This window comes from Mesoplodon bidens (assembly GCF_964165515.1).
Source record: "Mesoplodon bidens genome assembly, chromosome: 7".
In the NCBI taxonomy this organism is placed as follows: Eukaryota; Metazoa; Chordata; class Mammalia; order Artiodactyla; family Ziphiidae; genus Mesoplodon; species Mesoplodon bidens.
The window spans coordinates 103,140,505-103,154,210 of NC_138164.1; the positions used below are offsets into that span (position 1 = coordinate 103,140,505).

General features: G+C 41.2%; 2 protein-coding genes across 4 annotated transcripts in view; one reads left to right on the top strand and one right to left on the bottom strand.

Annotated features, from left to right (window-relative positions):
- The window catches only part of CSTPP1 (centriolar satellite-associated tubulin polyglutamylase complex regulator 1), a 200,703-nt gene that overhangs the window by 141,462 nt on the left and 45,535 nt on the right, over nt 1–13,706 (top strand). The window lies entirely within an intron of this gene.
- On the bottom strand, nt 8,356–11,381 carry LOC308619978 (ubiquitin-conjugating enzyme E2 D3-like). The gene has a single exon (XM_081239308.1). The coding sequence runs from the start codon at nt 10,422–10,424 to the stop codon at nt 9,981–9,983; it is 444 nt and encodes a 147-aa protein (XP_081095434.1). The 5' UTR covers nt 10,425–11,381; the 3' UTR covers nt 8,356–9,980.

Sequence of the window (13,706 nt, forward strand, 5' to 3'; positions counted from 1 at the left end):
ACCAGTGTTGCTATATGTATAATGAAAGGAAATCTTTTCAAGATGAGGGAGTAACACATTTATGGAAAAATACTGAGAAACAAAAGTCAAATCAATTAATCGTCCCACATCTCTGACTAGAAATACAATAGATTTCCCCTACACCCACCACTCTTCATTTAAAAAATTTTCAAACCTACAAGAAAGTTATGGGAGTAACTTGGATTCAGCAAATGCTAACATTTGTTACATTTGTGCACAATAGGCAGATGGATGGATGGATGGATGGATGGATAGATAATGTGAAACTAACACAAGAATCATGACACTTAACCCCTACATACTTAATCTCCTAAAAGTAAGAACATTCCCCTCTTCTCCTGCATAACCCCAGTCTCATTATCACATGTAAGAAAATGAATAATAATTCCATAACATAATCTAACATCCAGTGCAAATTACAATTTCCCCAGTTGTTCTCAAATATATTTAATAGCTGTTTGTTTTCTGACCCAGGGTCAAATCAAGGTTTACACATTGTACTTGGTAATGTCTCTTTAGTTTCTTTTAATCTGGAACAAACACTGTACTATTTTGTTTTTCATGACTTGTTTTTCTTGTGTTTTGCCTGACCCTGCCTGCACTCTCATGTAAACTCTGTAGGGGCAGGGATTTGTGTCCCTTTTGTTCATTGCTATATCCTCAGCATTGAGAATGGGGCCTGGCACTTATTAAGACTTAGTAAATATTTGTTGAATAAATAGATGAGTGAATGCATAAGTAATACAAGTATAATGAGTGTCATGATAGGTGATTTAGAGGATGCCAAAGAGGCTGAGAATCTAATCTGTTGTTATTTGTGTGTTAACTGTTACCTTTGTGTTCCAGGGATATGTGTTCCAGCAACAGGCTCATTTTACAAATCAAATAGGAAAATATAAGTATAATAAATATAAATAAAAATTGAATTTGAAAAATACCCAGTTGAAAAAGCTGGTCAAGAAAAAGAGGCATGGGGGACTTCCCTGGTGGCACAGTGGATAGGATTCCAAGCTCCCAATGCAGGGGGCCTGGGTTCGATCCCTGGTCAGGGAACTAGATCCCACATGCATGCCACAACTAAGAGTTCACATGCCACAACTAAGGAGCCCATGTGCCACAACTAAGGAGCTGGTGAGCTGCAACTAAGGAGCCTGCCTGCTGCAACTAAGACCTGGTGCAACCAAATAAATAAATAAATAAATATTTTTTAAAAGAAAGAAAGAAAAGAACAAGAGGCATGGGAATTCCCTGGCAGTCCAGTGGTTAGGACTCTGTGCTTCCACTGCAGGGGGCGCAGGTTTGATCCCTGGTCGGTGAGGGGGGGACTAAGATCCCACCAGCTGCAAGGTGCACCCAAAAAAAAAAGAGGCATAGTGACAAGCAACTTAACAGTAAGACTACAAGAGACTTAAGTTGAGTATTGGGCAACAGGATGATGTGACTGTCATGAACCTAAATTAGCCTTAGATTAATACAAGAATAACAGAGGCTGTAAGGAGAAGATGATTGTTTTGCTCTATTTATTCATTCTTTCATTCAACAAATTTATTGAGTGCCTACTGTATCCCAGGAACTAGTTTATAGATTCTTGAAGGTCATCTTTTTTAACCGTGCAGTAAAAAATAGAGATAGTCACAGTTTCATTTTGGAATAAAGGAAGGTAATTATCTCAGAAATAAAACTATTGTGTTATTTGGAGATATTTTTTTTTTTTTACTGACTGATTTAAAATTGCTTCTTTTGAGCTCATCACTCTAATTAGAGGAATAAATTCCTGACCTGGAAATGGCCTACCAAGGGCATAGTCAAGACAAAGTGCAACAATCATTGCATCTTTTTCCTGAAAGAACTTTCCCATGATTGTTTCATTCAGCCTGAAGAGCCTTTTGTGACACTTAAAAATCACTGAGGGGAAAAAAAAGGGACTGAGCTGGGTCAGTTTTGCAAAGGACGTAAGGGGTTAGTCTTGTTTCAGTTGCCAGTATTACACAGGATTTCATCTATGAACTTTGTTTCTTGTCCAACTCCAGTTTCCACAGGTTTCCGTTTTCCTTTGCTCTCCAGTCAAAAGGAAAAATACTCATGTGATTATTAGGAATACTGGAGCAGTAAATTGTTTGCGGGACTTGAAACACCCTTTTTTCTCTCCCTTCAAAGCTTTAAATGATAATTGCTTCATTGAAGCTTACCGATTATTAAAAGCAGGCCTGACAGAGTGTTTTAGCTTCCAGTAGAAAAAAAATCTCTTATCAAACTAATCTTTGAGTCATGTAGAATTTTTCCTTTTCTAATGTTAATGCTTTGGAGCATTCCAGCACCTTTTCACTAACTGCCATACTTAAAACTCCTATATCTTCCTTGAGCCAAAAATGAAACTGGTGTCACCTCTAACAACTGTTAGAATTCCTAGTCTTTTTCAAATATGTTATTATTTACCCATTCTATTCATTGCAAAGTAACTCCCAAGGACTAGTGTCCTGGAAAAACAGAAATAACATAATAGATTAGCAGTAGTTATGTGAACATTGAGAGTACCATTGCAAACTTGAATTTCTTGCATCTTTGTGGCTTCAGTTTAGAGTAAATGTAGATGGACAGAGGTCAAGCTGTCTCCAATTTGACCCTTAGTTAACCTAAAAGCTATATAAAATATATAAAAACTAAGGATACCCTACTTCCTGTTACTCACAGAGAAAGAAACATAAAAGGGCCAGACTAACAAAAAAAGGAAATAACATTTGTTGAATGCCTACAGTGAGGTAGGCATTGTGACAGGCACTTTTCAAAGTTATGATTCCTACAGTATCACATTTAATCCTCATCACAATCTGCATGGTATTGTCTCTATATTATAGACAAGAAAACAGAGGCTCACAACTGATTTGTTCAAGGCCATACAATAAGTAGTGGAGAAAAGATTCGAAACAGTCTGTTTGGCTTCAAAGTTATGCCCTTTCCACTACCTCTTTCTTCCTACTTCTCTGACGTCCTCCTCAGTGTCTTTTAAAAAGTTACTCTCGGGGGCTTCCCTGGTGGCGCAGTGGTTGAGAGTCCGCCTGCCGATGCAGGGGACACGGGTTCGTGCCCCGGTCCGGGAAGATCCCACATGCTGCGGAGCGGCTGGGCCCATGAGCCATGGCCACTGAGCCTGTGCGTCCGGAGCCTGTGCTCCGCAATGGGAGAGGCCACAACAGTGAGAGGCCCGCGTGCTGCAAAAAAAAAAAAAAAAAAAAAAAAAAGTTACTCTCGGGCTAGCCTGGTGGCACAGTGGTTGAGAGTCCGCCTGCCGATGCAGGGGACATGGGTTCATGCCCCGGTCCAGGAAGGTCCCACATGCCGCGGAGCGGCTGGGCCCGTGAGCCATGGCCGCTGAGCCTGTGCGTCCGGAGCCTGTGCTCCGCAACGGGAGAGGCCATAACAGTGAGAGGCCCACGTACTGCAAAAAAAAAAAAAAAAAAAAGTTACTCTTGGCAGTGGGAGGGGAGGTGGGCAAGAAAAAAAAAAAGTTACTCTCCTGTATTCGTCTTAAATGTTGGTATATCCCAGGGTTCCATTCTTGGCTCCTTACTTTTCTCACTACACATGGTTACTGAGCAGTCTTGTCTCCTTTGACTTTTCCTACTACCTTAGGCAAATGACTTTCTAGCCCTGAACTCTCCCTGAGCACCAGACCCACACATGCAGTGTGCTATCAGCCTCAGGCATCACTACTGGTATGTTTGACAGTCACCGAATTTTCAGTATGTCAGAAACAGAACTCCTCACCTTCGCCCTTGAATCTGCCTCTCCTCGTGGGTTCCCCAAAATTATACTCTATCATTCTAGACTCCTCTTTTCCTCTCACATTCAGTCAGCTAAAAAGTCCCACTGTTTTCCCCTTCAAAATAGTTCTTGATTCCCGACCCTTCTTCTTGATTCGCCTTATCATTGCTCCGGTTCTTGCTTGAACCTTTGAAATTCTGCTCCCTTTACAGTCAAGTTATCTATATACGAAGAAAATCTGACTGTGCTGCTATTATTCTTCTCTTACTTGAAACCATTTAAAGGTGCCCACACCATCTATAGAATGAAGCACACAAGACTTTCTGTGACCTGATCTCTGCCTCTCTCTTCAGCCTCGTTTCCAGCAACTCCTTGCCTGAAAAGCTACTCTCCAATTATACTGAACTCAAGTACTGGTAGTTCCTCTCATCTCACATGTTGCATGCCATGGGGATGCCTTTGTTGAGGCTCTGCCTGTAGCCCTGCCACCCACATCTTTCCGCCTGGATAAACTCCCGCTTCAGTACTCATCTCAGGTAGCACCTCCTCTAGAACACCTGCCCTCAGCAGCCCTCTACCTCAACCCACCAAGGAGGCTAAACCCTGTCCTCCCTGTCATTACTTTATCAAGATTGTTTTGAAATCAGTTTTTGTCTTCTCCATTAGACTTTAAGTTCTTTGGGCACAAAGACCATAACTTATTGAATTTTTTAATCCTAGTGCCTAGCCTGGTACAGAGAGGGCTCTTAATGACTGTTTAACCTTAGTTAAACAACAGCATACTATCTCTCAAAAATGACTTCTGTATTGGCAGCTCAAACCATATCCTTCTCTATGTAAAATAAATCTGACAACTGTTAAAACACAAGGGCATCAACCATAAAAAAAAAAACCCTGATTTAAAAATTGGCAAAGGACTCAATAGACATTTCTCCAAAGAAGATATGCAAATGATCAATAAGCCATGCATGAAATGAAAAGATGCCATGAAAAGATGCTCAACATCACTCATCATTAGGGAATAAAAATCAAAACTACAGTGAGGTACTACCTCACACCCATTAGGAGGGCTACTATTAAAAAAAGAAAAGAACAAGTGTTGGCAAGGATGTGGAGAAACTGGAACTGGAACCACTGTGCACTGTTGGTGCAAATGTACAACGGAGCAGCTGCTATGGAAAACAGTATAATGGTTCCTCAGAAAATTAAAAATAGAATTACCACCTCTGTGTACATCTCCAAAGCAGAGTCTCAAAGAGATATTTGTACTCCCATGCCCATAGCAGCACTATTTACAATAGCTAAAACGTGGAAGTAACCAAAATGACTATCAGTGGATCAATGGATAAGCAAACAGCGGTACATACATGTAATAGAATATCACTTGCCTTAAAAGGAAGGAAATTCTGACACATGCTACAACATGGATGAACCTTGAGGACACCATGCTGAGTGAAATAAGCCAGTCACAAAAACACAAATACTGTATGATTCCACTTATGTGAGGTACTTAGAGTAATCAAAACCATAAAGACAGAAAGTAGAATAGTGGTTGCCAGGGGCTGGTGGAATGGGAGGGTATTGTTTAGTGGGTATAGAGTTTCAGTTTTGCAAGATAAAAAGAGCGCTGGAGTCGGATGGTGGTGGTGGTTGCATAACAGTGTGAATGTACTTAACATCAGTGAACTGTACGCTTAAAAATGGTTACGATGAATTTTTTTGTTATGTGTATTTTACCACAATAAAAAAATTTGTGGGGCTTCCCTGGTGGCGCAGTGGTTGAGATTCCGCCTGCCGACGCAGGGGACACGGGTTTGTGACCCGGTCCGGGAGAATCCCACATGCCACGGAGCGGCTGGGCCCGTGAGCCATGGCCGCTGAGCCTGCGCCTGCGGAGCCTGTGCTCCGCAACGGGAGAGGACACAGCAGTGAGAGGCCCGCGTACCGCAAAAAAAAAAAAAAAGAAAAGAAAACACAGGACGGAGGAATAGGTCTAAGGGTTAATAAGCTTCTTGAATTGGCACCATGGTGCCCCAATACAGACAGCATCCAATTATGTCTTCATGATCCTTGGGGTCCAGTAGTTCCCAAATAGCCACTTTGAGGTATGGCTAGAGAATCTGTAACTTTAGCAAGCACTTCAGATGATTCTGATGAACAGACAAATTTGGGGAACTGCCTAAGCCACATTATTATAAAAGGATGATTGGGGGCCTCCCTGGTGGCGCAGTGGTTGAGAGTCCCCCTGCCGATGCAGGGGATACGGGTTCGTGCCCCGGTCTGGGGGGATCCCATATGCCGCGGAGCGGCTGGGCCCGTGAGCCATGGCCGCTGGGCCTGCGCATCCGGAGCCTGTGCTCCGCAACGGGAGAGGCCACTACAGTGAGAGACCCGCGTACCGCAAAAAAAAAAAAAAAAAAGGATGATTGAAGAACCCTTTATCTGGATATTTTTTTTTAAAAAGATATCATTTTTATTGTGGTAAAATATACATAATAAATTCACCATTTTAACCATTGATAAGTGTACAATTCAGTGCCATTAAGTACATTCACAGTATTGTGCAACCATCACCACTATCCATTTCCAGAACTTTTTCATCATCCCAGACTGAGACTCTGTACCCATCAACCAGTAACTCCCTGCTTCTCCCTACCCCACCCTCAGCCCCTAGTAACCTATAGTCTACTTTCTTTTTCTGTGAATTTGCCTCTTCTAGGCACCTCATAAAAGTGGACAGATAACTGATTTTTAACCTAAGTTTAATTGCTTTCTTGCCTGGAGGCATGAGTATGGGTGAGATGAAGCAAACATTAATTGGGTGCCTTGACATGACAAGCCAAGGTCGCATTCAGATTTATTGGATTTATCTCAAGCAATAGAAAATTATATTTATAAACTTTGGTTTCATGAAATCATGTAGATTCCTTTTATCCTAATGATTTTTATCGTGACTTATGTTCATTATAAAATCTATTCATTCAAGATGGTTACTGATTAGTTGGTGATATTTATCTGATTTTCTCTAAAAATTAATAAGCATCTTTCAATTACATTGTTCTAAGATTTTTCTGTAATATCAAGGCCCAGCAGAAAAAAATAAGGAGAATATTACTATTAAAATTGTTCCAAAGTTCAAAAACAGAGGAATTAGGACTTTTTAAACTCTTTTTATAAAAGGCATCTATCTACTTCAAACCATCAAAAATTTGAAATTTCAAGTCATCCGGTCCACAAGATTTAGTACTTGAGTGCAGCCCTACTGGCTTCTTCTAGATATCCCAGTGAAGCAAAGAACATCTTATGTGCTCAGCATACTACTCTGGGGAGAAAGTCTCTTCATCTTGTCCAGAGCAGGACTTCAGACATCTGTGCCAGAGGCCCAGTAAATAGCCACTACTTGGAATGTTTATTTTAACCATATTCCTCAAACTTTTAAGACCAAGTATCTGTGACATACTCACGACCTTCACTGTCTGACAGTATAAGTCTGATCCATAGTAACCTAATTATGTGTTTTGTGCAAAACTATGGAACAACCTGTTAATTACTTAAAGCTTGCATTATAAAATTGCTTTTGATCTCTGTCCCCATGGGGTTGGACCACTGTATCGTGATAAATCATTGGCCTAAGGTCTTCCTACACATTCCTGTTCTCCATTAAAAAAAAAAAAAAAGTATTCCAACTTCTAATTCTCAAACCTGTAAGGGCCCTTCTGATAACCTACATCTATCACTGAAGTTGACCCTTGGATTCTATAATGCTCTTTGTTACAGACCTACTTTGCAACTTTGAGCGAATTACTTCTTGAACACTTAACTTTCCACACCGCTGTTCATTGAGCATAAAACCAGGATAACAATACCACCTCTAGAAAAAGAGATTAGTGAGTCAGTGGGTCTGTTTCCTTACTTATCTCTGGATGGGAAAATGCCTTCTTACTTTTCCTTCTGAATTCTCCCTTTTGGTACCTGGCCCAAATGCAGAATTGTTCTTCTTGGCAGCATCTGTGGCTACCAAGAGGGACTTTACCCGCACTGCCTTTGAAGTGGTAGAGCAAGGTCTTTACCGAGGGCTTGGAGGATCTGGCACCCTGAGGAATCCTATAAGTCCCCATCCACAACCTCTTGGGGAGGTCCTTTTCCTAAAGTTGTATTCAGACTTACATCAATAGGCAGAGGAGACATCCTTCCTACAGAAGGTTTGCTTTTCCCCCACAGCTGTGGGAAGATGGTGAAGGGGAACTGGGAACTGGGTATAACATTGGCATATGTTTTGAGCACTTCAGATAAAAATGTTTGATGAGTACCGTCTTGTTTTTATTGCCTTATTATACAGCTCGTTGAAGAATGTGTTTTCTCTGGTCACCTGCCAGTGAATAAAATTAGCCTTTTCCTGAAACTAGGATTATTTCTTTAACTAGTTATGTAGGTAGAACAAGATAGACAAATGCTTCTGAAATTAGCAAATCAAGACTGGAGCACAGTGGTGCTCATTCCTGCTCACTGCCCTTTCCAATTCACTGACAGCTGCTGCAACCAATGGGATTTCGGTGGGGCTCTCTTTCTCTCCTCACCTACTCTAAGTCGGAGTGTTTTCAGTTGGTTCCTTTGTTCTGATGTCCAAGACTTTAAAGGACTTGCCCCTCCCCGCTTCGTTCCTGTTTTATGGTACCTGGTAGGAAACGATTTTTCACTTAAATCCCTCAAAAGAATCAATTTTTTTTTTTTTTTTTTTGGTCTGGGGTGCTGAGTTGGGTCTTCGTTGCTGTGCGCGGGCTTTTCTCTAGCTGCGGCGAGCAGGGGCTACTCTTCCCTGCAGTGCACGGGCTTCTCACTGCGGTGGCTTCTCTTGTTGCGGAGCACGGGCTCTAGGCGCGTGGGCTTCAGTAGTCGCGGCACGTGGGTTCTAGAGCGCAGGCTCAGTAGTTGTGGTGCACGGGCTTAGTTGCTCTGCGGCATGTGGGAACTTCCGGGACCAGGGCTCGAACCCGTGTCCCCTGCATTGGCAGGAAGATTCTTAACCACTGCGCCACCAGAGAAGTCCCAGAATCACTTTTTAGATTTCCATACCTTGTGTTCTCTAGTTTTTATTTTAGTCCAAAATAGTTATAGTTTCATTTTTTGAGGCAAAGTGTGACGTTGTTTTGTTTTGTTTTGGTTTTGGTTTATGCAACTTTATTGAAGAAAAATAAATCAATTACTAGCAGAGCTATTAGTTGATCACTCATCCGTTGACAACTTGCATCATTTATTCAGTGCTATATTAAACAGTGTATTGGAAGATAGATTAACTAATAGCTCCAAGCCTCCTAACAATTTAAATGAAAATTAAAAAATGTTTGAGACCCTATTTTGGAATACAAAGGGTGTTTGACTTCCAATTTCCATTCTCTGTAGAACAAGAACAGGTCATTCCTTTATTGACATGCATAACATACATCACATTTTCTGTTCTGCTGATGCTATAAATTCAATACCAATTCTCCAGCCACATCAGTTATGAGAATAAAGTATATCATGTAACCTCAAATCTCTAACAGTGGAAGGCTTACACAAGAATGGATGCTGCTAGAATAATGCTGCTTCCTTTGATGTGGCAACTGAGCATCCATCTCCCTCCCCCTCTGATGATTCTTCAGCATGTTAGAGCAGTGAGGAATGGTTTTAGTCTCATAACCAAGTTAGAGTGAAGACATTGGCCACATAATACACATACTCCTTTTTTTTTTTTTTGCGGTACGCAGGCCTCTCACTGTTGTGGCCTCTCCCGTTGCAGAGCACAGGCTCCGGACGCACAGGCTCAGCGGCCATGGCTCACGGGCCCAGCCACTCCGCGGCATGTGGGATCTTCCCGGACCGGGGCACGAACCCGTGTCCCCTGCATCGGCAGGCGGACTCTCAACCACTGCGCCACCAGGGAAGCCCCATGCTCCATTTTTAAAAAAATTCTGAATCTTGGGCAACTGTTCTCTTGTAACTACTTTACAGTTTCTAAAAGCAGTTTTTGTCCAAAGCTGGAAGAACTTAAGTATTCTCAGATGAGCATGTGAATGAATGGAGGGAGGTAAACAAAAAATAAAATTAAAAAAGATGAAGTCTGATAGGGGAGCAGCCGGATAAGAAAATCAAAAAAGGAACAATAATTTAAAGTTTATTCCAGCTATAATGCAGGTTATTCTGACTTTAAGGTAGCATCACATGGCATACTTCTGAGTCCATTCCCGAGATATTCTGTTGTATTTATCTCTGTTTGTTTTGTAGATCCGTGCAATCTCTGGCACTAGGGGGACATCTGGGTTTGGATCACATAGCAGTGAACAAGTGGATAAAAGAACTTTAGAAATAGTTAAAGCAGGAGACCACTGTGATCTTAGAATATCGAAAAAAATGCTGCCATTACTGTTAATATTTGGATGATAAATTCTTGTTGTAAATGCAACCTTAGGTGGTTTGAAGGGGTAGTCTGTAGGAAAATGAATTGTCAGAAAGAATACACCACCTTGATATGGGCTGCCATTAGGTCCCATAATTGTGGCTTGCCAATGAAACATATCATCCCCAACTGGACCTGCAGAACATTGTGCTGGAGGGTCACAGGCCAAATCACTAAGTTTCTTATTAATCCGTTTCAGCGCCATAGTCTGTGCTTTCCATCTGGCTCCTTACTATCTCGGTGTGTGTTCAACGTTCCGGCCTAAACTCTTGATTATCCTGGCGGCTGGGAAGGATTGTCTCTTGGTCTCACACCGGCTCTGCCAGACAGAGGCGCTTGGTGTTGAGGAGGCGAATCTCGCGAGAATCTCGTGGCTGGCTAACAGGAGCTGTCAAGTGTGAAGTTTTTTTGTTTTCGTTTTTGTTTTTTTGTTTTTTGTATTTTTTTTTTGGCCCTCTCTCAAATTTGTTCTGGTTTATAGCAAAAGAAATGGCTAGCATAACATTTCTGTATCAGAAGCTAGTTGAGCTAAATGTGTATACTACTTTGAAATTCTCCTTAATGTGTTTGCGTTGATCTAGGGTGTATCTTTTGGTTCTGGGCATTCTGAATAAAAGTTAAAGCATTTAACCCACCATTAGCTCATCTCCACCTCTTCAAACAAAAAGGAATGAACTATGGCAATGTGAGGGACAGAGGTCACATATGAGGGAAATTTATTAGAGATAATGTTATTCAATGTCGTGTTACGTTCCTAAGCAATATTGCAGAATAACCTTCCCTGAAGTCTTTGTTTTGTTTTCATAGAGTAGACTCTGGTAGTGAGGAATTAATTACATACAGATCTACTTGAAGGCATGAGATGGACTTTATCTCTTGAAGTCACTTATTCTTTAGAACGAATAAGTTGTATATTATTTTGAGGGAATTTTAACACTGATTTAATTGGGAAAATTAAAATGAGCCTAAGCCTAGTTTACAGAGAAGAGCCGTTTTAGATAGTACTTTTTATTTGATTTGCCAACTCTCACTCACTTATGGTGAGTTTCAAGCATGGATAGTTCTACGATGTGGTCAGTTTCCACGACTACTAAATAAAATATGAATTTCTCATGTTATTTGAAGACTGCCTGTGGGAGTTGTTTTTATCTTTTCTTTTTATTTTTTGGCTGCGCCGCGTGGCACGCGGGATCTTGGTTAGACCAGGGATTGAACCCACGCCCCCTGCTGTGGAGGCGCAGAGTCTTAACCACCGGACCGCCAGGGAAATCCTCTGTGGGAGTTCTTGATCTGAGTCTTTGTATCTTCTGAGGAACATATCATGGTTTACTCTGTCTCATCTGAACCCTACAAAGATGATGGTATTCATCTTAGAAAAGAAAAAACTTTTGAACCTCCCTATACAGTGTACTATGCTACCTAAGCCATTTGCTTGTGAAATAGAAACCTTTAGGACAATAGCCTGAGTTCTCTTCCTCTCTCCCCATCAGTCAGTTCTTATTTGTTAGCACCTTCTTTTGCTTTTCTGTCATCAGATGGAGAAAAGGGGTTGTCAGAGGCAGAACAACCTTCTTAAACTTTTCTCTAGCAGAGTACCATGATCCTAGATTAAAGTAGGAACCAGAAGACATGAGGTCTAGAAACCTCAGAGTGACCTTATATGACAGATAAGACAGTTATATGAAGAAATGTCAGTCCCTGTGACCTAAATTAAGCTACCTAATCTCTCGATGATATCATTTCTCTAATTGTAAAAGGGGAATAGCAATACCAATCACTGTCTTCCTCTGGATAATGAACTTAATTCTACTCTTACAAGGGAATATATTGTTGATGTTTAGGAGAGTGAACTATTTGGGGGTCCCTAAGGGACTTGACAATCTACTACCTCTTCCAGCACTCAGAAAGAAGTATTGTAAAAAGTTAACACACAGCCAAAAAGTAAGCCATTATTCAGTGGCTAGATCAGGTCCAGTGTGAAAAAAAGGATTTTGCTCTCTTCTTTGGAAGAACTATCACTAGATAGGCACAAAGATATCCTTTTTTCTTTCTTTCTTTTTCTGAAATCAGAACAGTGGTGTAATTGTGTTTGGTGGTTCACTTTGGGAGAACGTTGGGTTCAACCCTGGAAATCAGATGATATACTTTTTTAAAAAGTCTCTGGAACATGCATTCTCAGTGGGAGCAATATTGCTCTGAAGGGGGATAATATTGGTTCTTTGAGAGGCAAAAAAATTAAATATTACAGTGGTTTGTGGCCCTCCACTTAAAAAAATAGACATACAGTATATCTATGGTATGAAAATTTCTCGGCGGGGGGTGGGGCACTTGGAAAAAATGTATGAAAATGCTGGGGTGGGGCAGGATTTTCAAAGGTTGGGAAACACTGCTGTAGTCTAGAACAAGCATACAGTTGTCAATTACTCTTCTGGACATGTCTGTCCCTAAGTATAGGTGAGCTGCACATTGTCAGGCTGAATGCAGATTGCTATTGATTCCTTCACTCCAACAGAAACTGAGTTCATAGGAAACTTGAAAGAGATTAAATTTGTACCCTAAGGGATAATGATCTCACACAAACAACTCAAACATAAAATCTACCCTTTTAGAACCAATACTTTGTACTTAAATGTGGTTAAATCCTTAAGGTAAGAGACTCCTTTTTTCTCCTGCCTCTTTAGCCTTACAGAAAGGCACATGAAGGATAGGAACAATCTTCAAAGTGCTTCACAGAAAACATCAGATTGAGAGAAAAGGGAGGGTATGGACCCCGCAGGCAGGAAGGGAATAATTGTCTAAATAGCAATGTAAAGTTCAAAGGAGCGAAGACAAGAAATATAGTGGGAATTGATGTTTAAATGTTTAAGAAATTTGAAGTTTGATGTTGCTGCTGATATTAATAAACATTTATATATCCTTCCATCCCCCTCATATGTCTTATATAGTCTTTCATAACTTTTTTTTTTTTTTTTTTTTTTTTTGCGGTACGTGGGCCTCTCACTGTTGTGGCCTCTCCCGTTGCGGAGCACAGGCTCCGGACGCACAGGCTCAGCGGCCATGGCTCATGGGCCCAGCCGCTCCGCAGCATGTGGGATCTTCCCGGACCTGGGGCACGAACCCGCGTCCCGTGCACCGGCAAGCGGACTCTCAACCACTGTGCCACCAGGGAAGCCCCTTTCATACCTCTTTAATGGATGGGACGTCTCAAAATTGACTTGCTACGTACTATGAAATTTGGAAGAGGCCCTGTGTTCTGTAGGCTCAGCATCCCTGAAACAATAGAATGGCCATATTTTCTAAAAATATTTTCCCCCAGTCTCTGACTCTTCCTTGTTTGATTATACTATTCTTTGATATACATAACATAACCATAACTTGGAGGAAAGAGAAACAGTGATTTTTTTCCCTCCCTCCTTACCCATTTCACAGTGATGTTCTGGACAATGAGTACTGTTTCTCCAAGCCAAGCATTTGCTAAGCATTAGTT

What these genes read in the sequence shown, in the direction of transcription:
- LOC308619978 (XM_081239308.1), bottom strand. Translation starts at nt 10,424, where the DNA reads ATGGCGCTGAAACGGATTAATAAGAAACTTAGTGATTTGGCCTGTGAC.